This window comes from Pseudoliparis swirei, chromosome 18 (genome assembly GCF_029220125.1).
Source record: "Pseudoliparis swirei isolate HS2019 ecotype Mariana Trench chromosome 18, NWPU_hadal_v1, whole genome shotgun sequence".
Taxonomy (NCBI): Eukaryota; Metazoa; Chordata; class Actinopteri; order Perciformes; family Liparidae; genus Pseudoliparis; species Pseudoliparis swirei.
Window position 1 is genome coordinate 18974969 of NC_079405.1, and position 22376 is coordinate 18997344.

General features: G+C 43.6%; 1 protein-coding gene across 8 annotated transcripts in view; it reads left to right on the forward strand.

Annotated features, from left to right (window-relative positions):
- The first annotated feature begins 2259 nt into the window (after nucleotides 1–2259).
- The window catches only part of ppfia4 (PTPRF interacting protein alpha 4), a 79799-nt gene continuing 59682 nt past the window's right edge, over nucleotides 2260–22376 (forward strand). For all 8 annotated transcript variants that reach the window (XM_056436505.1, XM_056436506.1, XM_056436508.1 and 5 more), the window contains exons 1-2: nucleotides 2260–2556; nucleotides 2749–3052. In XM_056436505.1, coding sequence (XP_056292480.1) covers nucleotides 2795–3052 — 258 coding nt within the window. In that variant the 5' untranslated portion in view covers nucleotides 2260–2556; nucleotides 2749–2794. The remainder of the gene's footprint in view (nucleotides 2557–2748; nucleotides 3053–22376) is intronic.

Sequence of the window (22376 nt, forward strand, 5' to 3'; positions counted from 1 at the left end):
GATTAATAGTAATAATATCTAATCAACATCTCAATTGAAGTATTATTATTAAGATAAGACTACGCTGATCCTGTGGGGAAATTCAAAAACTAGGCAGTATATGGCAAAAATATAAGCCCAAATATTTGTATATAGTTGCAACATTGAAATAAGATACATATTAGTATTTGCAATAACAAATTATAAATACATCATTAAAGTTTCTATCTAAGCTTAAAGGTTCAATATAATTGAGTGGAGGCTTTTAAACCCACGTTGTGATCTTCTTGCACTGACTATGTGAATGAATAATCATTATTTACTCATATTAAAAAAGTAATATGAATTTATAAACAAAAGTCTGTTAAACAATGTAATCATCTATATTGGCACATAGTAGAATAGTAATACACAATTGAAGGAATCATTGATGTGTAATATGTTATGGGTTTAGACCTCTTTCATAATCAGGAAAGAAACGCTTCTTATTTCAACAAGCACTAAATTGAAAAAATGGTGTCATCAGTAGGCCAATTATTTCCTTCCTTTTGGTCCTTTCCATGACCAAATTAAATTAACAAGTTATTTTTTTTATTGATTTAGATCAATTAGATTTATTCTTTTATCAAATTATTACCCGAATAATGACATCCATTTATTTTTACAGCAGCGTATTATTTAAATACAAATTTGATCATATTGTGGTCAGGCAAGTATGCTTTCTCTTTCTCGTGGCAAATAATACTTTCCTCCCTAGACTGAACTGAAACTGTCATTCAATCACAATTTCAGTGTTTATTTTAATTAAGATAGCTAACACTGTTCACATAGAATTGTGAGCTTAATGGAAATGTGGGGATACATTGTCTCTATCATGCTTTAAGACATAAGTGGGCGTATCTTCAATGTGTCTGAATAATTCCATACAGTAATAACACAATTTCGATTTAGTAGTTCTCTACTGCATCACGGTTATAACTTAGAGATAAAAAATAAGATTTTTGTTGCTTTTTAAATGTGTTCCTATTGCAAAATGTATTGCCACAACAATACGTTAAACGGGTACATTGTTCTGCACCTACAAAATTATAGGGCCTATTTGATATAATGAACCTCTTTTTACTACGCATGTGAAGTGCAATATACATATTTAAATGGTGCTGAATCAAAAAATCATCTTTAAGTATAAATATAGGTCTGTATAAGTATTGTATATACATTATCAGACAGTTTGCTCAATATATAGTCAAAAGAGAGCAATAGGTCTGTTAGCAATTGCATTACTGTAACGAAGACAAAGTCATAAACACTGTAACATAAACAACAACAAAAGGGTATAGCACTTGACCAAAATTCAATTCAATTTATTTTGTATAGCCCAAAATCACAAAGTCCAAATTTGCCTAACAATCTGTACACATACGATACCCCCTCTCCTTGGACCTCAGATCGGATCAGGAAAACTCCCCCCCAAATAAAGGAAAAAAAAGACTTTTGAGGTGGGGGAAAGGAAGATACCTTCGGGAGAGCAACAGAGGAGGATCCCTCTGCTCGTATGGACAGAAGTGCAATATATGTCATATGTACAGAATGAAAAGCGTTAGGCTACAGATTTAATGCATATGACGAGTAGTAGGCATTGACCACGATCTAGATAACCAGGCTCCATGTAAACAGGAGATAGTGAGAAGGGGCATCAGCAGGGCCATGGCAGGAGGCAGGGCCCAGGAGCCGGCCTAGCCTTCGGGTGTTGAGGAATAGATGGCAACTAAACAATCTAGTGAGACTCATTGTTATTCACTTAGAGCAATGCATAGCCAACACCGTGCACGGAGACGACTGTTAATATTTATAATCTTAAACTTAATGTTAAGTCCTGCAGGGCGCATCTGTGATTTAAACTGCTGCGAGAACGCCATCGTGCCTCAGGACCTGTCTGGTCATGAAAGCGTTTAGTGGTGCTGATGTGAAAAGTGAATTACATGTTACCAGTTAATGGTCAAGTCTTTGAAAAGAGCAGAAGCTTAATAACAGTTTAACATGTGTGCTGTGACTAGTGACCGTCCTGCAGATCTCCGTTTTACAAGCGCATGTGGTGCCAAACGCCTACTCCTAGGTTAAAAGCTGGGAGTTGGTCCCTTATTTCTAGAGCTGCAGTTTCTTAGTGACAACTGCAGATTCCCTTGTGCGCGCGCCCGCGTGTGTGCGTGTGTGTGTGGGAGGAGGAGTGAGCGTCGATTCGGTGGCGGTGTGTGGAGAGATGGAAGCGAAGAAGGCGGATGCAGATATCACTAGCTCTGCTGTGTGCCCAAGTCTAAGGACGCAGATTAGATATTTCCTCTAGGATATTTAACGTTTTTTTTTGTCTGCCAATGTACTATTGTCTACGTCGTGCTCGCGGGCAACACCCCTTCAAACGTACCCATCTATCTCTGAGATGTCAATCATATCACGCCGGGATTTCTACATGTGAGTGCATGGTGCGCCGGGCAGGGCGGATCTGCTCACCGGGTGAAAACACGCCGGTTAATATGGATGAAAGGTCAACCATCATCTCGTTTCAATCACTCTGAAAAGGTAAGGCAATACAAGGATGAACGTTTGATGCACGAAGAATGTAGCGTAATGCAAAGAGAGTAAAAACACGTCAACGATTGCATTGGCGGTCCGTTGCTATGAGGCGTTAAAAGGCCCTCTTATCAGTTACTGTAAATCTGTTTATCAGGTTTATAACCCACTTAGCCTACATCACATTCTCAATCCCAACAGCGACACTGTCATATAACGTTGCGGGCCAGACCACAGAGCGGGGAAGATGATGTGCGAGGTGATGCCGACCATTAACGAGGGAGACTCGGCTGGTCCTCCCAGAGGCACCAGCGGCGTCCAGAACGGATCGGACCAGGAGGCCAACTTCGAGCAGCTGATGGTCAACATGTTGGACGAGAGGGACAAGCTCCTGGAGTCCCTCAGGGAGTCACAGGAGACCCTCATTCATTCTCAGACAAAGCTGCAGGGGGCGCTGCACGAGAGGGACGTGCTACAACGGCAGATCAACGCCGCGCTGCCTCAGGTGAGGAGGGTCGGGCTGTTGTGTGGGGTGGACGGATGATATTGAGGTACAGTTATGGTATTGAATTGGACAAATGTCTTCACTGTGGGCCGTTCAGTGGTGATCTTGAAACCTCTGGTACTAAGGCTGCATGGATTTCCAACTGTAGGCAGAGTGGGCAACTCAGTAGCCCAAAAGCTAACTGAAATGTGATTGGGAATATGCACCAAGTGACCTTAAAATTGCATAAAGGTGGAACCTGCTCGATCTAATCCGTGTCAAAATGTAATATTAGGACCGTAGGCCTACTACCGTAGTTGTGTGCTTAACGGTTGCCTATAACGGCAGGTAATGTACATATTACAAAATACATAAAGATTGCTAATAGGGCTAAGCATCTGATTTTGCAGCAAGGCTAATTAGCAGGTTAATGTGGCCATGACGGTACTGATGAAATAAGAGGGTCGTAGGGTTTAAATTAGGCAAAAAAAATCTAAAGTTGCACTGCTAGAGCTACCTGAGAAAGTTGAATACCACTGTACTCGAGGTATACACTTCTGCTGGGGAACACACTCCTGCAAATCACCATGAGCATATAGCTGTGAGGAAGATGGCACATGTTAATTCAGAAGCAACAAAGTCGGATCTAAATGTCTTGTGGGTAGAGAGGTAAAGTAGTTTGAAAGATGGATAGGGGGCGGATGGAGGGTTTTTACTAACACAAGGAAGAATGCTGGCTCAGACTGTAGAGGTCTCGGACAGTTGTTAAGAGCCTTGATGGTCAGAGAAGAGGGCAGGGCTCACCTATCATTATATGGATTGAAACAGCCTCACCTGTATTCGGTGACCTGCCTGTCAGTAGTTATGTGATTGAAAGGTGCTGATGGTAAACTGGAATATCTTTAACGTGTGTCCCTCATGTGTGTGTATTTGAGAGAAAGAGAGCTGAATAAGGGCTGGTTCAATCACTGAGCATGATGATAATGAAGCCTCAGCACATACAACTGCATAATAATAATAATACATTTATTTTATAAGGTGCCTTTAAGGCACTCAAGGTCGCCGTACAACACATTAAAAACAGTTAAGACAACCAGTTAAGACAACCATTACCCTCTGGTCTAAATGCGTGGCATGATGTCACAGTACTGTGTGTGTGTGTGTGTGTGTTTGTGTTTGTGTTTGTGTGTGTGTGTGTGGGAGGGAGGGAGGGAGGGAGAGACGGAGAGAACCATGCTGAGGATGAGCCTCACTGCAGCCTCTTGTGAGAGAAACATGGCCGCTTGCTGGTGTACATGGCCGTGTGCTGCTTCATGTCTGTTCGTGTGTGTGTGTATATATATATATCTAGAGAGAGAGAGCAAGAGAGAGAGCGAGAGTGTGTGAGAGAGAGAGAGATATCATGCTTGTTTTATAAGTATTAGTTATACAGTCAGGGACATTATGCAGACATTATGACTGTCTCGCACATGCATAAGCAGTCTCATTCTCTCTCTCTTTCTCTCTCTCTACTCAAAACACTACTCACTCATGCAAATAAACTCCTGAGAAATAAGGAAAATCTCAGTTGCAATTTATTTCTACTCTAGTTTTTTCTGCTCAACTAAAGAAATATGAGGATAGTCTGGCCTTGATGCATCTTTCTAAATTGCAACGTGCATCTTGTCATGATGAGAGGGAAGTGTGTAAAATAAATAACATACTGTGTCCGATATTTCAAGCTTTAAATTAAAGTCATGTAGCAGTAGGCGATGCTGCTGACCCCACCATCCTATATATGCCAGCGGTAATTAGGCTTATTCGTGGCTGCGATTAACATACAGTTGTTAGTGTGTGTATGCCTTTGACTACAATACAACATCACGGTTATCCGTTGGCTCTTGCCACCTTTGTTGTGTAGCCCTCCGGTCAGTCTGTCGACATGTGTGTTGCTGACTATGTGAGAGTAATTCTTTTCTGTGTGTGTTCAGTTCTCGCTGCTCCCAAGGTGTAGACTGATGTACGATTGTTGGCATGGCAATGCAGACAAACACTTGTCATCTTCACCTACAAGGTGTGCACGTGTGTAAAAATGGGACACTGTTGCCATTTTACCACACACACACAAACACACAGAGACTAGAATGGATATGTTCATTAGCTACAGAGAATAGAGTTTCATATTTACATGTCAGCCCCTTAGAGTGCAAAATGCTTCTAATTTAGCCCTTAGAATTGGGTTTTCCGAAAGACAAACACAATGTTTCAAACACACACAGGCATGCATGCTGCACACACATGCTTATGACGTAAACACACACACACACACACACACACACACACAAACATAGTGCCTGTTCCTCTTCTGTTTGAGAAAAACTGTTCCGACACTGGCAAGAACAATGTATTGTAAGGCGAGTGTGATGCCAAATGCTTAGCCCTATAGGTTAAAAGCTGGGAGTTGGTCCCTTATTGTCAAGCAGAGGGAGAGCAGACAGTATGTGAACCAATCAGCTCATTGTTGCTCTCCCATATATGTTTGTGGGTCATATATTCCTATATTACCACCATTTTCTATTATTCAATGTTTACTAATAAAAGGTCAATACACATTCTTTTAAAAAAAGTAATTCATTTGATTTGATATTGCCCAAAATCATAAATTGGACTCAAAGGGCTTAAAAAAAATCAACATTTTGGGAAATGTGCTTCTTTTTTGGAGTTGATGAGAAGATTGATACCACTCTCAAGTATGTGAGTCATGGGCTAGGAGGCTAGGAGCTAAGTTTAGCATAAGGAATGGCAGCAGATGGGAAACATCTAGCATGGCTCTTGTTCTAATTTCTAACCCCTCGTCCACACTGAAACGCATTTAAACATATACATGCACACACAACCTTTTGTATGTTGTTTTGCTTACTTGCCCTTACACACCACTGACCTGTCCTTTGACTTCTAATAGCATAGATGGTTGCTTACAGACACATTAGCACAAACATATAATGTGCACATAGGTCTACAATCACAGTGCGATATATTAAGAGGAATTTGTCGCAATTATATTAAAGAAGAAACTGAAATGAGGTAAAGATGAATAAAAAGTTGGCAACCTAAGTCAACAATCACCAATGCTTAGATAAGTAATTTAAACTTTCAGAAAAAGGAGACTTCTGCGCATTTCCCCTGAAACTATATAACAAGGGGCAGCTGTTAATCTTGTTTTTGCTACCACAGTTACCTCTCACCTTGCTGCAGAGACCCGAGGATGTATCAATACGCTGTGACACCCCTGTTGGTTGTGGTACAGGTGCAACAGAGCCCCTTTGTTTGGCATGGTCAGAGGTAAAACACTGCTGTTCAGCCTAGTCAATACTCTAACATTTGGGAATTAGTAGAATTAAAATGTTGAACTCAACTCATTAATATATGGTTTCATGGTTAGCTCGGCTAATAGAGTGGAGGGTATTTTCCTCTACTTGAACTAGAGCCAGCAGGAGTGAGCCTTGCAAGCTTGGTACTCAGCCATCACAGTTATTGTACTCAAAGTTTTTTTTTCTTACAGGTACAAGGGGTTGTGCGTCAAAGCTAATATACCACTGTGGCAGCTGTCCCCAATCTGGCCTCGGCTGCTGGCTGGTTGACAATCAGTCAGCTGCTCTGACTGTTTGGCAATCAGCCAGCAGCCGATGCTGCTCCTATAAAAAGGACAGCAGAGCTGGAGGGAGGGGGAGTGAGCAGACGCGTAGTGTTGCGGTCTGCTCGGTGTGTGTGTGAGACAAGTTAAAGATGTTCTCGAACGGAACCTTGTCGTGCTCGGAGTATCCTTGGTGCTGGTGGGGGAAACCCACGGGTAGCGGCGTGGGACCTGCTACAACCACACTTCAGAGGAAGGATGAAGGACTTCAAAGGTCCCCCTGCACTGTGTTTGGAGGTGGCCTGAGCTTATAATGACACACACATTGAGCAAGGCAAAACACTCTTCCTAATATATATCCACTGCATGGATAACTGAGCCAGCTTTGTGCACCATCATAGGAGAATATTGAGATGGGTGGGCAAAGGCAGTCTGCTGCTGCAGTCCAAATCTTGTGCTACGTGTTATGGTATCACTAACTATTGGAATTTGGGTGTATGTAGAGGAAAGTGGAGCATGAAGTAAGCAGCTGAATGTCACCAAGAAACCCTGTAAGAAAAGAGAGGCCTTCAGTAAAAGAGAGACTGAAACTATAAGAAAGAGTATGACACTTAACCGCATCAAACCATTGCTTATCCCCAACCATCTCCAATATTTCTTTTAAAAAGGTGTTTTTGGGGCCAGGGGAGAGAGAGGAGGGGGAAGGGGGGGATGCAACAAATGTCTTATCTAATTTCAACATTCCCAGATTTTGGCAATTTACTTTATTATACTTTAAGGGACCTGGACCTGTACTTGTATAGTGCTTTTCTAGTCTTCTGACCACTCAAAGCGCTTTAACACTACACAACATCATTCACCCATTCACACATATACTTATGGGAGGAGCTAAAGCTCCACCTAAACAAATGCAGTAACTAACATTCACACACATTCACACGCCATAGGCACATCTACGGGAGAATTTTTTGTGGGTGAAGGACACATCGACACGGGCTATAGTGGAGTCGGGATTGCATGTCTTTGCTTAACCTTCAGTGTTGATGGACAAGTCAGATACCTTCTGCCCATAACTTTGGCAGACCCAACATGTTGCGAGAGAGAGATAGAGGAAGAAGTGAGAAGTGAATTTAATTAACAAGGTGTCTACTACCTCCCAGCAGCAGACTGGCATCACACCTCTCTCTCTGTGCATGTCTCTTATTTATCCTCTCTTCCCCTCCTGTTGCATCATGACAGCTTTACATCATCTGTAAGTCTCTTTTACTCCACTGCTCAGTAGTTCACTTCTCTTCTTCCTGAACGTGTTGTCCAGTCTTGATTCAAGCACATACAAACACTCTGACATGGTCAGACCGGCTCCTGGCAAGAGCTTATGCACAGCTTTCGGGCCCCTGAGCACTAAAAGATTGTAAGTGTGCAAAGCTTGCTTCCCCACGCTGCCCTGCCACACCATGGCTTCTGTGTTCCATCTCTCAGTGGCATCCATCCTTCGCTCCCTCTATCCCTCTGCCAGTACCATCTGGCTCTCAGCATGAGGCACATTTAGCTGAACTGGGCACCAATTTGTCCCACTGTCTGTCCGGGAGAGAGAAGGCAAGTGAGGAAAGGAGAAGTGGGAAAGAGAAATGAATGAGAATCAGATTTAGCAAAGAGAAACAAAATGAGAGTAAGTCAGGAAAAGAAAAAGCAGAATTAAGCGTACCTGACAGCCCCCAGCAGCGAGAGTCTCTCTGGTAATGGATAGAATGAACAGACAATGTGTGTGTGTGAGTTCCCTCTCCCTGGTAATAATAGAAGAGTGATTGGAGTTGCACAACTACCAGAGGGGATGGCGAGAGTAATGAAGGAGGGTGGCAGGAAAGGACAGAATGAGAAAAAGACGAGGAGGAGGAGAAGGAGGAGGAGCACGGGGATGTGAGATTACGTTTTTCGGCCAACAGTGAGGCCCACAGCTCTGCCATGTCTAACAACTACACTATTGGATCTCTGTCAGTTCGCTTTCCCTCCTGCAACACCCTCCGAATGGAAGATAAGGTGTCGGCGGGCGGGAGGAGTGTGGATATTTGACTGCGATTTGGATGTGGATCTCACACTGTGTCTGTTTCAGAAAAGTATGGCAGGGTCTCAATCCCCAAGGTTATGAACTTCAAGGGCATACAATCATTAAGTATACTCACCCACACATGTGCAAAGATTAATGGGGACATCTTCTAGACCTCAGTTTTTCCCAGCAAGAGACTTAAGTAGCTGCAGCACAGGCGGTTATATCAGAAGCTAAGTCCCTGGCTGGACCCTTAAAGGGATTTTAAAAACTTTTAAATGCTTCATCTGCTCCATGACATTCAGCGTGTCAGAGTCTCACAACATAGCACATATGCCACACTGCTGACGCAACAAACACACATACATAAACACACACACACACACACAAACAAACACCCACCACACGCACACACATTTGAGAGAGTGTGGCGGTGCAAGTGAAATGCAGGATGTTGGAGAAGGACAGTGGTAGGACAAATATTGCTGTATATAGCTAATAGCTCCTGTGAAGCAAATAAGGGCATGTTCATGTTATGTGAAGGCTGTGGAACAAGACATACCTTTATGTCTATTTAATCATTTGTGTTGAATTGGTTTCAGTATGTGGATCATAAATAAGCAACTGTGAGTGACATTTGAGTCATGTTTCTGTCCATATAACACATGTAAGTCCAATATCCACTCTTCCTTGTTCTGTTTAGCTCTTTACTAACTACTAGAGAAATATCTGGATCTTCAGCATCTCAGTGCTCCACTGTGTTCACCAGACTGTGTCTTCTGTTTGGTGCTGAGAATAGCAGTAAGCTAAAAAGGGATTGTAGAGTTGAGGGGAACTGCAGTCTCATGTCATGATGATTATCCGAGCACTCACTATTGCACACTGTTTATTACCATTTGATCCATTGTTAATATACAAATATTGATTTATATACAAGGTGGAGTTAGGGAAATTCTTCTTCTTCTTTTGTCGAATCCCCGTTGCTTTAAATGCAGGGAGTTCACATTTGCGTAAAATGTTCTTGTAGTTGACAGATTTCATGGCAGACAATTTAAAAAAGGGAACCAGGCTGTAAAACATAGGATATGATAATTACCTCGTATAGGTCTCAATTAGTTACTCCTGGTATATAGATCATAAAGGCATTGATTTCTTGCATAAGAAGTGATGATGAATTGTCCACACAGTCAGCACTTCCTGGTACGTGTGTGTGTGTGTGTCGAATTATGTGAATACGTCCCACATGCGCACATGCATAAGAACGTACAGAACACTCTTGGATATGTCTCGCAGGGAAAGATATTTGTGCTTATGTGAATGAGATGTTAGCAAGCTGAAAGTGCTATCATGGCTGGCCAGACACCAACATATGCAGTTTTTCTGAGGATACGCTTTGTTAAGTAGATGAAGATATGCACTAACCTTACACTTCTAAACCAGACTCCACTAAGTACACACTGAAGAAACTAATACGATATGTTCAGTGCACGTACATCCACAAAAAGCTCACAGATCGTCTTGTCTCTGTATTAAATCACGATCCGTTTATTCAGCACCGTGAACCTACAACAGTTCTCAAAGGCGGTCTGTTATTCATTTACTTTCAACTTCATTGAGAGACTTGTGGGTTGGTGCAGACACTCAAACAGTTTGATATATAAGCTCCATCCCTGTGTTGTTCTGCAGCATTTTGTTCATCATCTTTTGATTAATTAGTTTTTGTGTCCCTGTTTTCCTGCAAACCTGTTTAAAATTACTTTATGAGTACACTTGAGTTGACTCCATATCCATATTAAGATTGTAGAGACACTGATGGGTTCCCTATCTTCAAGGTATTGTTCTTCTCCCTTTCATCTCTCCCTCAGTCTCAATGATGTTCTGTCTCTTGCACTTTCTCGCTCTATGTCTTATCAGTCCTGATGGCTTTAAGCCTATGTGCTGAGAGGTCTATTGGCTATTATTCTGTCAGATAATGCTTCATATCTCTCAGCTAGTTCACTATATTTACAGCTTTGCTCTGAAGGCATGAGGTGGGAGCCACTGGGATATGAGACTAGGGCACAATCATCTACATTCTTAAAAAATCACATATATACATATATATACATATATATATGTATATATAAGTATATTTTGCAGCTTGTAATCTCCTGTTGTGATTTTGTGATCTCTTGTTGTACATGTCCTGTTGCAATTGCGTGTGTGCATTGAATTAATCTAAATCAGCTCATTAAACCAGGAGGTCTTTACTTCTTCATAGTAGCCTGAGACCATTGTACTATGTTTAAATGTGTGTGTGTCTGTGTGTGTGTGTGTCTGTGTGTGTGTGATTATTCACTGTTTCACTGGTACTATGGAAACATTCGTTGCGTGATTGCATTAAGTTGATGGAGTTTATCTAATTACAATGGTAATAGCCTGACCCGCTCCAACATATTGTAATTGTATGATAAACTGACAAAAGTCTCTGTCATCTGTGTGGCTAACTCAGTGAGTCGATGATGAGGGTCAGCAAGCATTGTGGTTCCCCATTAGAATAATGGGGTCTGTGACTAGTCTGCCCCAGTGCAAGAAGAACATTCAAACTTGGCTGCTTTCCTCTTTCTCTCTCTCTCTGTTGCCGTATGCCCTGCACTGCCTACTACCAACTATGTCATGGCCCTGTTGATGCTCTGCCCACTCCTCTCTACCACCATCTGCCTGATGGATCACGGAGGTCTGGATCGTGTAGTTTGCCTACTACCAACTATGCCATGGCCCTGTTGATGCTCTGCCCACTCCTCACTACCTCCATCTGCCTGATGGATCATGGAGGTCTGGATCGTGGTCCATGCCAACTATGTATACACTGTCATATTCATTGAATTCATTGAATGTGTTTTAACTCTAATCTGTCCTTCTGTACACATGGCATCTATTGCACCTGTCCATCCTGGAGAGGAATCCTCTGTTGCTCTCCTGAAGGTTTCTTCCCTTTTTTCCACGTGAAGGGTTGTTTAGGAGTTTTTCCTGATCCGATGTGAGGTTCTGGGACAGGGATATCTATATGTACAGATTGTAAAGCCCGCTGAGGCAAATTTGTAATTTGTGAGAATGGGCTATACAAAATCAACTGCATTGAATTGCCACTTCTTGCACTCAATTCCACACTCAAATAGCCCTTTCATTTACTCAAGCTGACTCTCACCCACTCTACTCTCATGCGAACACACACAATTAGACTTTAAACACTCAAGCTCTGTGTCAGTGACATCAGATGCCCCTTCGATGTTTTTGAACCCCTCAAATTTGGTTTTAATCTCAAGTAGTGCACTCGTTGTAGATACAACAGTAACCAACAATTTAAATGCACTGAGAAGTGCTTGACTATATAATTGGAAAGGCCTGCAGTATATACAATTGGTAATGACTTAGCTCTGGATTACATTTTAACACCTGATTTAATTGAACACCTGTCGTCAGCAGCATGTCGTTTGACTTGAACCTGATGGTAGCGCTCTTTGCTATAACATACAGCACATAAAGTCCTGTCGGGACTTATTTTCTTAGATTACTTTAATTTGGTCGTTAAACAGGGCTTTTTGGCAGTCCTTGTAAGAAACAGTGCCAGCAATGGTGTGGCCACCCTTACATGTACAGCACATTTGAATCCTTTCAGAATTTTAGTTCAGTTTGTGGTAGTGGTATATTCAGTGTTCAGTTTGGTTAATGCATATTTAGGAAAATACAGATGCATGGTGAATGCTTTGTTCATTTTATAATGTGGAATCTCGATGGCGGATTTTAAATTCTCTCAAAATGTGTTATTGAAGTTGCAGGTCTGAAAAGGAATGAGGTATCATTTTCTTGTTGAAAAAAAAATCCATCTGAGCTTCTTAGAAAGCTCTCCGATCCTAGTGGGGCTCCAAGTTAGTGTGCTTTTTTAAATGCGGGTGCACAGAAAAGTGCAAACACTTGCTGTAAAAGATCGGTGTGCTTATATCAATCGAGACAAATATATGTGTCGTTTGTGTAACGGGTGAAGTATGGACCCAGAAGCAGTAAAACGGACGCAGTGAATCGTTTGAGAGATACTTTTTTCTCATACAGAATACACACCAAATGTACAGAGGCAAAGGCAAGGCAAGAATCTCATGGACGAGGACAGAAGCCTGAGTTGTTTAACCCTTGTGTTGCCTTCGGGTCATTTTGACCCGATTCAATATTTAACCCTCCTGTCGCCTTCGGGTCAATTTGACCCGATTCAATGTTTAATGTCGGTGTTCTTTCAGGAGTCAACAAACAAACATAAAGTACCTCACACTTAAACTTGGAAAACAATATAAATTCTAATAATTTTCTGGAGATTTTAATAGCTGGGGTCATATTGACCTCAAGGGTAAAATATGTTAGTAAATATAAAGGTAACAGGAGGGTTAAACATTGAATCGGGTCATATTGACCCGAAGGCGACAGGAGGGTGAAACATTGAATCGGGTCAAATTGACCCGAAGGCAACACAAGGGTTAACGGGGCAGAGGCAAGGTGGAGACATCCAAACAGGCAGGGTCAGCGACGGGTAAACACTGGAAAGTTGGGTATAATGCAGAGAACGATCGGGCAGTGAATGTGTGTGAAGCTTATATACCAAAGGAAGTAGGTGCAGCAGAATGGGCAGGTGAGAGTTCACGAACAATGACCATGCTGGTAGCGATATGAGTTTGAACGGTTTATTGCCAAAGTTATGAAAAGGAAAAGGGGTCGAGGGGAAGGGATGGAGTCGAGGGGGACGGGATGGAGGTCGAGGGGTAAGAGGTAAGGGAGTAGAGGGGGTAGATGGATGAGAGAGAGACAATGTCGGAGGGGTGCGATGGTGGGTTGCCGGTATTCCGGTGGCTGGTGGGAGCAGGGGAGTGGAGACTCATGGGTGGGGGTTGTCTCTTCTTGGAGCTTTAGAGAACAGAATCCCCAAGAAGTGGCTTCAGGTGGAAAGCACCGGTGAGCGTTCCTGATGGCGTTCAGGTTGGAGCGTATGTAGGAGAGGTATGCAAAGGAGGGCCACCGGCCAAGCATCTTCATGACTTGATCGGGGATTCCTTGCCTTGTGGCTGCGGAGGAGGCGCCGATGCAGAATCAATGGCCTGAGTACGACTCGGGAGGTATGCCGGATCTGGCTAAGACCCTGCAGAAGTGGTGGAGGAACCAGGACCGCGTGGTCCCCTTTCCCGTAATAAACAGGGGGTCTTGGGTTCGGCTAGTCGATCTCGAGTTTAGGTAGTCGCGGATGGGCTCGTTACGACTCAGTAACGATTCTAGGCGGAAAAGATAAACGCGCTGAGGTGGACCGTGCTGGTTGGTCTTTCTGCGTTTGAGGTGGTATGCGATCGTGGCAGGAGGATGGATAGAGATGTCGGAAATGGTGGCGTGTAGTGACGGGTGGTGGTCAGAGGTCGGAGTGGTGAACTCGGAGCAACGCAAGAAACCGAAAAAAGCCAGCAGGAACATGGACTCTAGCGTTTTGTCCGTGAAGGGAGATAGGTAGCCTGAACAAAGTGTATGGATGCAGCAAGCGAGGAGGTCTGGAGTGAGGGGCAGGCGTTTAGGCGCAGAGATTGGTTCGGTTTTGCGAAGGCCTTTAAGGAGCATGGCTATGTGCGAGTGGTTCGTGGTGGAGCCCCTAAGGACAGTTTGGTGAGGAAATAAATTCTGCTTAAGTAGACTCTTATGGTAGACGACCTGATGTTGTGGGAGTGGGCGTATGTGATGAAGTTCGTGAGGGTGTGATAGAAATGGCAAGCTGGCAAAGGCGTGAAAAGCTTTAAAGCTGCTCCATCCTGTGAGGTACAAAGAGAGTGTTTGTGGTGCAACGCTAGTGATGATGGCGTCTTGGGAGGTAAAGACCAGGTGTCATAGTTGTGGGGTCAGATGAAGATGGTGCTGCAGAGGTCGCAGTTTAGGAAAGAGCGGGATCATTTTATATATATATATATAATTCTGGGTCGAGAGTTCCCCAGTACGTGCCCTGGTTGAACTGTTGCACTCGGCCGGTGGCCTCGGAAGCGAACAGGACGTGGTAGGTATAGAACCTGTTGTTGCCGAACCGCAAGGCTAAGTTGAGGATAAAAGTTATATAGTTGTCCAGCTCAGGCCTGTGGTCGGGGAGGGCGACGTAGATGACGTGGCGGTACAGTGAGAAAGCATAAGCGAACTCCGTCGTCGTGAGTTCTTTTGACTGGGTGGGGAGAGGCTGGCTCAGCTCGACGGGGGCCGAAGACGGTGAGCAGTTCTCTAGGGGTCTGGGGATTGCTTGCGGATAGGTGGATGAGTTGGGCAAGGTCGATGTAGTTACCGGCAAGAATCTGCTGCCTGATTAAGTTAGATAACGGGAATTGTCGGGCAGGTGGGTGTGCTGGAGGTAACGCTATGGCTAGGGCGGGCCTGGTGGGTGGAGGTACGTGCTGCAGAAAGAAACTATGAAAGAATGCTGGCTGACCTGTGGAAGGAAGGGTTGCATGCAGGGTAATATGGTTAGTATTACTTACATTTGGGGGATGGTAGAGGGAAGGTTAAGGAGGGGGGAAAGGGGTAGGGGAAAACGGGAAAGGGGGGAGAGTAAGAAGGGGTGCTTGGATAGAAGGAAGCATGCGGCTACGGCCATGGTGTGCTTCATGACGTTGTTGGCGTTGTTGCCGACGCGACGCCGGGAACCCGGAAGTGCCGTGGTGTTCCGCTGGGTGTCCAACTGGCTTTCCTGTCAGACTTATTACATGTAATGTTGCGCTCTGCGAGTGCGTCTTTCAGTTTACGTACTGTCCACCTAGGGGTTTGGGAAGTACGGTGCTCGGCAGAGTGTCGGCGTGGAGATCGATTGCGTCCCGCGTTCGAGCGGCTGGAAGAGCACCGTCGGGGAGGGACATTGTCCCTCGGGCGACGGAAACGGGATCTCCACCCGCGGCTGTTGGACGACGAGGGACCGATGGCGTCGGGGCTACCCGAGGATCGGTGTCGGGAGTCGGTGAGGGTCTCTGGGGCTTCGGGCGTAATCTGCTCGTAGAGGTCAGTATCGGAAGCGGTGAGGGAGAGTTCCAGATTCATGCTGCTCGGGATGTAGGGACAGAGTCAAAGTGAGATGGTAAGATGTGCTGGGTAAGATGTGATTAGTGCGCAGGAAATGAGCTATGTTCGGGGCGTGGTCATTGTTTCCCAACGAAGTTCTGTAAAACTTCATTTATTTATCTGGTGAGGTGGGTGAGACTAACAGGTGCACTGAATGAACTGATTATCTGAGTGAGAAATAGAATGGCAAGGGAGAAGGGAAGCTGATCTGTGACAGTTTGCTTCAGATGTCTGTGTCTGATAAAAGTGATCCTGACCATTCAAGGAATTTTTAAGTTTTTCTAAAATAATTTGCTTATTTCTTCTGTTAGTTTGTTATGGTCATGTGGCTATAAATACTACAAAAACCAAGTAGCCAGTTAGACGTGGTTGCAATTGATTGTAAAAATCCAACTATACTGGATACATCAAAATTAACCCAGAATCTAAAAGTAAGCCGATTTAAACTGTTGATGGTGTCAACTAAATGTAAGGTTGAACTTCCAAGATAAGCCCCGTAACTGTGTTCTTCTACAGGGAATCTCGTTGGCCCTCAAATGTTCTAATGCACACAGGCTTGTACCTTTTGACTTCTGTATTTCTAAATAACTCTAAATACAAAAATCCTTCCACAACATTTCCCATGGTTCTTTTATTCTTTTTTTTTAGCAATGATCACAAGGTCACATTTTGGGAAGATTGTGGTTGTTGCTTAAAAGTGTTTGCCTATCTATTTTCAACAATGTAAATCAGTGGATGTCAGTTTGATATTACATGTTGTCTTCAGGCCAATTCCTCAGTGTGTTGCAGACATACATATTACACCATTCTGACCATGCCAATTTCTAAACAGAACTGCATCCTTGACAAAATAATGAAACACTTGCCTTCCATATGTGGCGGCTGTGAGCTAACACCTTTTAAAATATTGCAGAGTAAACATAATTTAATTGAATTCTAATTGCAGGCACTATTTGTGGTAACTAGTTGAGGAGTCGGCACACACTCGTCCCCACTAAACGTAAGTAGTTAAGTTTAGTGAAGGCTGCTTAAAGCCTCTCTGGAAAGCTGTTTTAATTTGTTGTCTTCTTGCAAATAAGAGAGGGAATGAGGCAAGACAATTGTGAATGAGAGATGGACTGAGACGGAGAGGAAGTTCCTGTAGTTAAGGTCATAAGAAGCTCTGCTACTTGCATCATACAGTGTCATCCCCCCCCCCCCCCCCCACACACCCTTCACTTCTGCTGCCATCCTCTGACCTCCGATATTCCTTTCCATCCTCATCCTCTCCAGTTTCAGTTACATCTTTTTGTCATTGAGATCTGTACATTTTTGCCTTGTGCTATCTGATGCTTAGTTTCCTCTCTGCACGTCTTGTTCTCTCAGCCTGTGCTGGCATGTCAGCATCTTGTGTCAGCACCCTTTTCTTCCTTCTATTCTCTTCTCCTCTCCTCTCCTCTCCTCTCTTATCTCTTCTCTCTGCTATCTTACGTGAGTTGAGTAATGGGGGTGGGGGAGTGCCACATAAGACTTTTGTTTAATATTTCTTTACTGTCCTCTTTCAAACTCATATAGTCATCTTTAATCTGTTTCATTTTTTGTAACTCTATAGTGTTCCCATGATTGCCAGATTACAGTAATAGACCTCGCCGCTCAAAAACAAGTCAACATATTGAAGAACTGAGTGATGCGAGAATGCAGAAAGCAAGATACACAGTAAAAGTGATAACATATTTAATGGAACCCTTTATTATTACTGCAATATGAATATCATAATTTGATCAAACATATATTTATTGGAAGCACTGTACCGTTTTGGCCAATTCGTGATGGTTTAATATTCCTGTTGATTAAAAGGTGCATAATACGAGATTGGGAGCATTTTGATTGCCTCTCAATGGCTCTCAAGAGGAAAACGCAGAGCTGGTGGCTCTTGGCAATTGTGCTAACTGTAGAAACGACACAATGGGCTGACGGAGCTAATAGTGTTTACCTGAGAGGGAACCGGAGAGTTGGTGTTGCGGTTCGTTAGAACACACAGAGGGGGAGTGACTTCCTTCTCTGCTCAGGTAGACATCACTCCACTATATCTTTAGACACTAGTTGTTTGCTGCTACATTAATGCTCTGAATGTCATATGTTGCTCTTTTAACAAGCCACAACATCTTTACAGCCAGATTAACAATTTTAGAGAACAACTGCACTTGCTTTTCACTGGCAAACCTTTATAAACAGCTGCATAAATCCCTCCAGTCTACGTAATTTAGAGCATTTGATCTGACAACCTGAGGGTGTTCTGCAAGCAAGATATGTTTAATTTTTATTTATGAAAATAAATTATTATCTAACCATTATCAAACCTATTTTTCAAGAACTATAACAGCTGATGTAATTGCTTTAACTAATAAATACTGGGCATTTATTATAACTACAGGATCATATAAAATTGTCATCAGGTTATATATATTCCTGTCATTTACAAAATCACTTCTCCCTCCCGACTCGTTAAAAATGACATTTCATTTCAGCGTTGCATCATTGTCATCAGCGGGCGACATTGAATCCAGTTAAAAACTGATAGCTAAGGATAAGCGTAGATAACCTACGCTGGTCGTAGGTCACTAAAATTAATGTGGAATCTGTGTGTGCTTATGCCAAGACCATGTCGGACAACGTCGCTTTCTCTGTCCTCTACTAAATTTAATCAATGATGACATGTACAGCCGGATGTCATCATTCAACCGCTGGCTGTCGAGGTGGTGCCCAGTGAACGATGTGGGCTACGTAGATAACTGGAAGACATTCTGGGGGAAACCTCATCTGATGAAGAGAGATGGTATTCATCCAACTTTGGATGGAGTCTCACTTCTGCAAACATGACTAAGTTGATCCACAGACAGCCATATCTGTGACAATTAGGGTTGGGTACCGAAACCCGGTGCCAATATGGCACCGGTTCCAATACAACCGATATTACCCGGACGAGCATAGCGCACATTTCGGTGCTTCTTTCCGGTGCCTGAGCAGATTGAAATTGAAAAAAACTATTGTTGTGAACTTCTCTGGTGACTCCGCCCTGTCAGCAGGTTAGATAGCCTATCATATTTAAGTTTGACAGTGGAGGCATGCGCCGTGTGTGACTAGTGAACCCGTGTGGAGCACACCAGCGTCGAGCACACCAGCGTCAGGCTGGGCGCGACGGGGAGACCGTCACCGGTCCCCCTGAACACGTGGAGACCGATGATGACGAGCAGCCTGAACTCAGATTAGTACCGTAACGTTGATTGCAAGTCTTGCATTCATAAAAGTAGGCCAAGAAATAATAAATTAGCCATTATAACCATGCTTAAGCTAGCTCGTAGCTAGCGTTAGCTACGAGCGCAGGGCTCTCAAGTTTTGAAGACAGGCAAGCGTGAGATTTCCATCAGCACTCGATATAGCTGACCATTGCGCGCGCCGGCATCGAGCCGAAAAGAGTTGTTGACGGGGGATGCTAGTGACTATTTTTTTGCTCCATCCCAATGCGCGCAGACCGGCGTCGGAGCTCTGCAGCGGAACAATCGATCGGCGGATTGAGCACCCCTGCATTCAAGCATTAAATATCCGAGAGGTTTTTTCAGCGTGAGGAATTCGATGTGTGGCGGGAGTGCGTGAGATAAGACCGAAATGCGTGAGTCTCACGCTCAATGCGTGAGACTTGAGAGCCCTGCGAGCGTGACAGTCTGCTAGCAGATGTGTTGATGTCCAGCGGTCCCGGCTGTATACCCGGTGTTACCGGGAATATAATGACGGAGGAATAAAGACCGTGGGGCGTCACTTTGTTTCAGTGTAACTCTCGCTGTCAGAAGCAAAACTTTATTTGTCACGTGTCATCTTCAGTCCCTCTGATTGGTTGTTCTCTTTGCCCATCAAAACAGTGACAGGATTAACCCTATAAGGGCTGCACATGACAATACATATCACATCATATAATGGAGAACAGATATTGAGCATGTTAACAGTCTGATATCCGTTGTGTGTCAGTGCTCCATGATAACGGCTTCTACAGGGAATATGGCCAAAGAGGTTTTTAACGTCCTCATTGTGCGTTTAAAAAAAAAGAAGTATCGGTTAAGGCACCGTTTAGGCACCGGTATCGTTTTAAAAGTACCGGTTTAGCACCGGTATCGGAAAAAACCCAAACGATACCCATCCCTAGTGACAATGCAGGGTTCATGTCAAAAAGCAGAAACAGAGTAGCCCCACGCCCCTCCCCCCCTGTCACCCAGTGTCCCCCATGGCACATCCCTCCCCCGCCCCCTCTCACCCAGTCCCTCCCATAACTCCATAGAGACTGTGTCTGTCCCACGGCCACTTAAACTTAAATTAATTAAATAAAAAATAAGCAGAAGAGGAGTCATCCAAAACAACCTCATAAAAGTTAACACCACTAATTCAGCAGTGCAACACAACACGAGAATTAAATGTGGACTCCTAAATATTAGATCTCTGTCATCTAAAGCTGTATTAGTAAATTATTTAATATCAGATAATCACATTGATTTATGTTGTCTTACTGAAACCTGGCTGAGTCATGAAGAATATGTCAGAAATGAATCGACTCTTCCAAGTCATATTAATACTCACATTGCTCGAGGCACCGGTCGAGGAGGTGGAGTACCAGCCAGCTTTGATTCCAGCCTATTAATAAATTCTAAACCCAAATTAAGCTACAACTCATTTGAAAGCCTTGTTCTTAATATTTCACATCCAACCTGGAAAACATTACAGCCAATTCCATGTGTGATACTGTACCGGCCACTAGGTCCATATTCAGAGTTTCTATCTGAATTTTCTGAGTTTCTATCAAGTTTAGTCCTTAAAGCTGATACAGGCGGGGTTGCTAGGGTTTATGTGTTACAGATGCCAGGGAGGCGGAGCGTCGTCGCAACCGGGAACAGCTGACGCGGTCCCCGGAAGTATTTAAGATCAGTCAACGGCAGTCCTCGGGGTGGCTGAACCCTCCGTACGATGATTGTGAGAAATAAAGATTGTTACTCCCATAAAACAACCCGGTGTCTCCCTTGTCTTTGTTATGTTCTAAGAGTCGGGTCATGACAGTACAGAAACCCACTCAATGCTTTGGCACACCCTCGACCTTGTTCTTACATATGGCATTGACATTGAGTATTTGAAGGTCTTCCCACAGAATCCTCTTCTGTCAGACAACAACCTCATAACTTTTGAGTTTATACTACCGGAGTGTACACCGTTAGTCAAAAGTTTCTACACCAGATGTCTAACTGACAGCGCTGTAGCTAAATTTAAAGAAGCGATTCCTTCTGCATTTAATTCAATACTACGTCTCAATATAACAGAGGTCTCCTGGTCTAACTTTAGTCCGTCCCAGATGGATCATTTTGTCCATAGTGCCACATGCTCACTGAGAATGGCACTGGACTTGATAGCTCCTCTGAAGAAGAAGACAGTGAGGCAGAGGAGGTTTGGTCCCCGTTATAACCCAGACCCGCAAACTAAAGCGAACATCACGAAAGCTTGAAAACATATGGCGTTCGACTAATCTAGAAGAATCCCGCTTAGTTTGGCGAGATAGTCTTAAAACTTATAAGAAGGCCCTCCGTAATGCCAGAGCAGCCTATTACTCATCAGTAATAGAGAAAAATAAGAACAACCCCAGGTTTCTCTTTAGCACTGTAGCCAGGCTGACAGAGTCACAGCTCTGTGGAGCCGAGTATTCCTATAGACCTCAGTAGTAACGACTTTATGAACTTCTTTAATAAAAAGATTCTAACTATTGGAGGCAAGATTGATAATCTCTTGCCCTAAACCAGTGCCGATCTGTCCTTAAGTGGAATGGCCTTGGAAAACGCTGTATGCCCTGGTGTATATTTGGATGGCTTTTCTCCCATCAACCGTGACCAATTATCGTCAACAGTTTCTACTTCTAACACGTCTACCTGTCTCCTGGACTCCATCCCGACTAGGCTGCTTAAAGACGTTCTGCCTATAATTGGCAGCTCTCTATTAAATATTATCAATTTGTCTTTGATAACAGGCCATGTACCACATTCCTTTAAAGTAGCTGTAATTAAACCTCTCCTGAAGAAGCCCACTCTGGATCCAGAGGTGTTGGCTAACTACAGACCGATCTCTAACCTCCCCTTCCTCTCTATGATCCTTGAGAAAGTGGTGGCAAAACAGTTGTTAGACTTTTTACAACGATTGGCGTTTCCGGCAACGCACTAAGTTGGTTTAAATCCTATTTATCAGATCGATCTCAATTTGTATTTGTAAACGATGAAGCCTGGATAACCACCAACGTTAGTCACGGAGGTCCACAAGGTTCTGTTCTTGGACCAATTTTATTTAGCTTAAATATGCTTCCTTTTGGCAATATTATCAGGAAACACTCGATAAACTGTTGGAGTTGGACAGCGACACACCACCTGGACGGTACTCACTGGGAAAAACAGCGGTAGACTTTTACGTTACATCTATAAAGCGTTTATTCATAATCAGGATACAAATAGACAATCATGCGCATGGACCCCAATCCAGAGCTGTGACCAATGGCCCCAGCGCTGGAGAAAGGATGCCTGAGCAGAGCGTGCAGC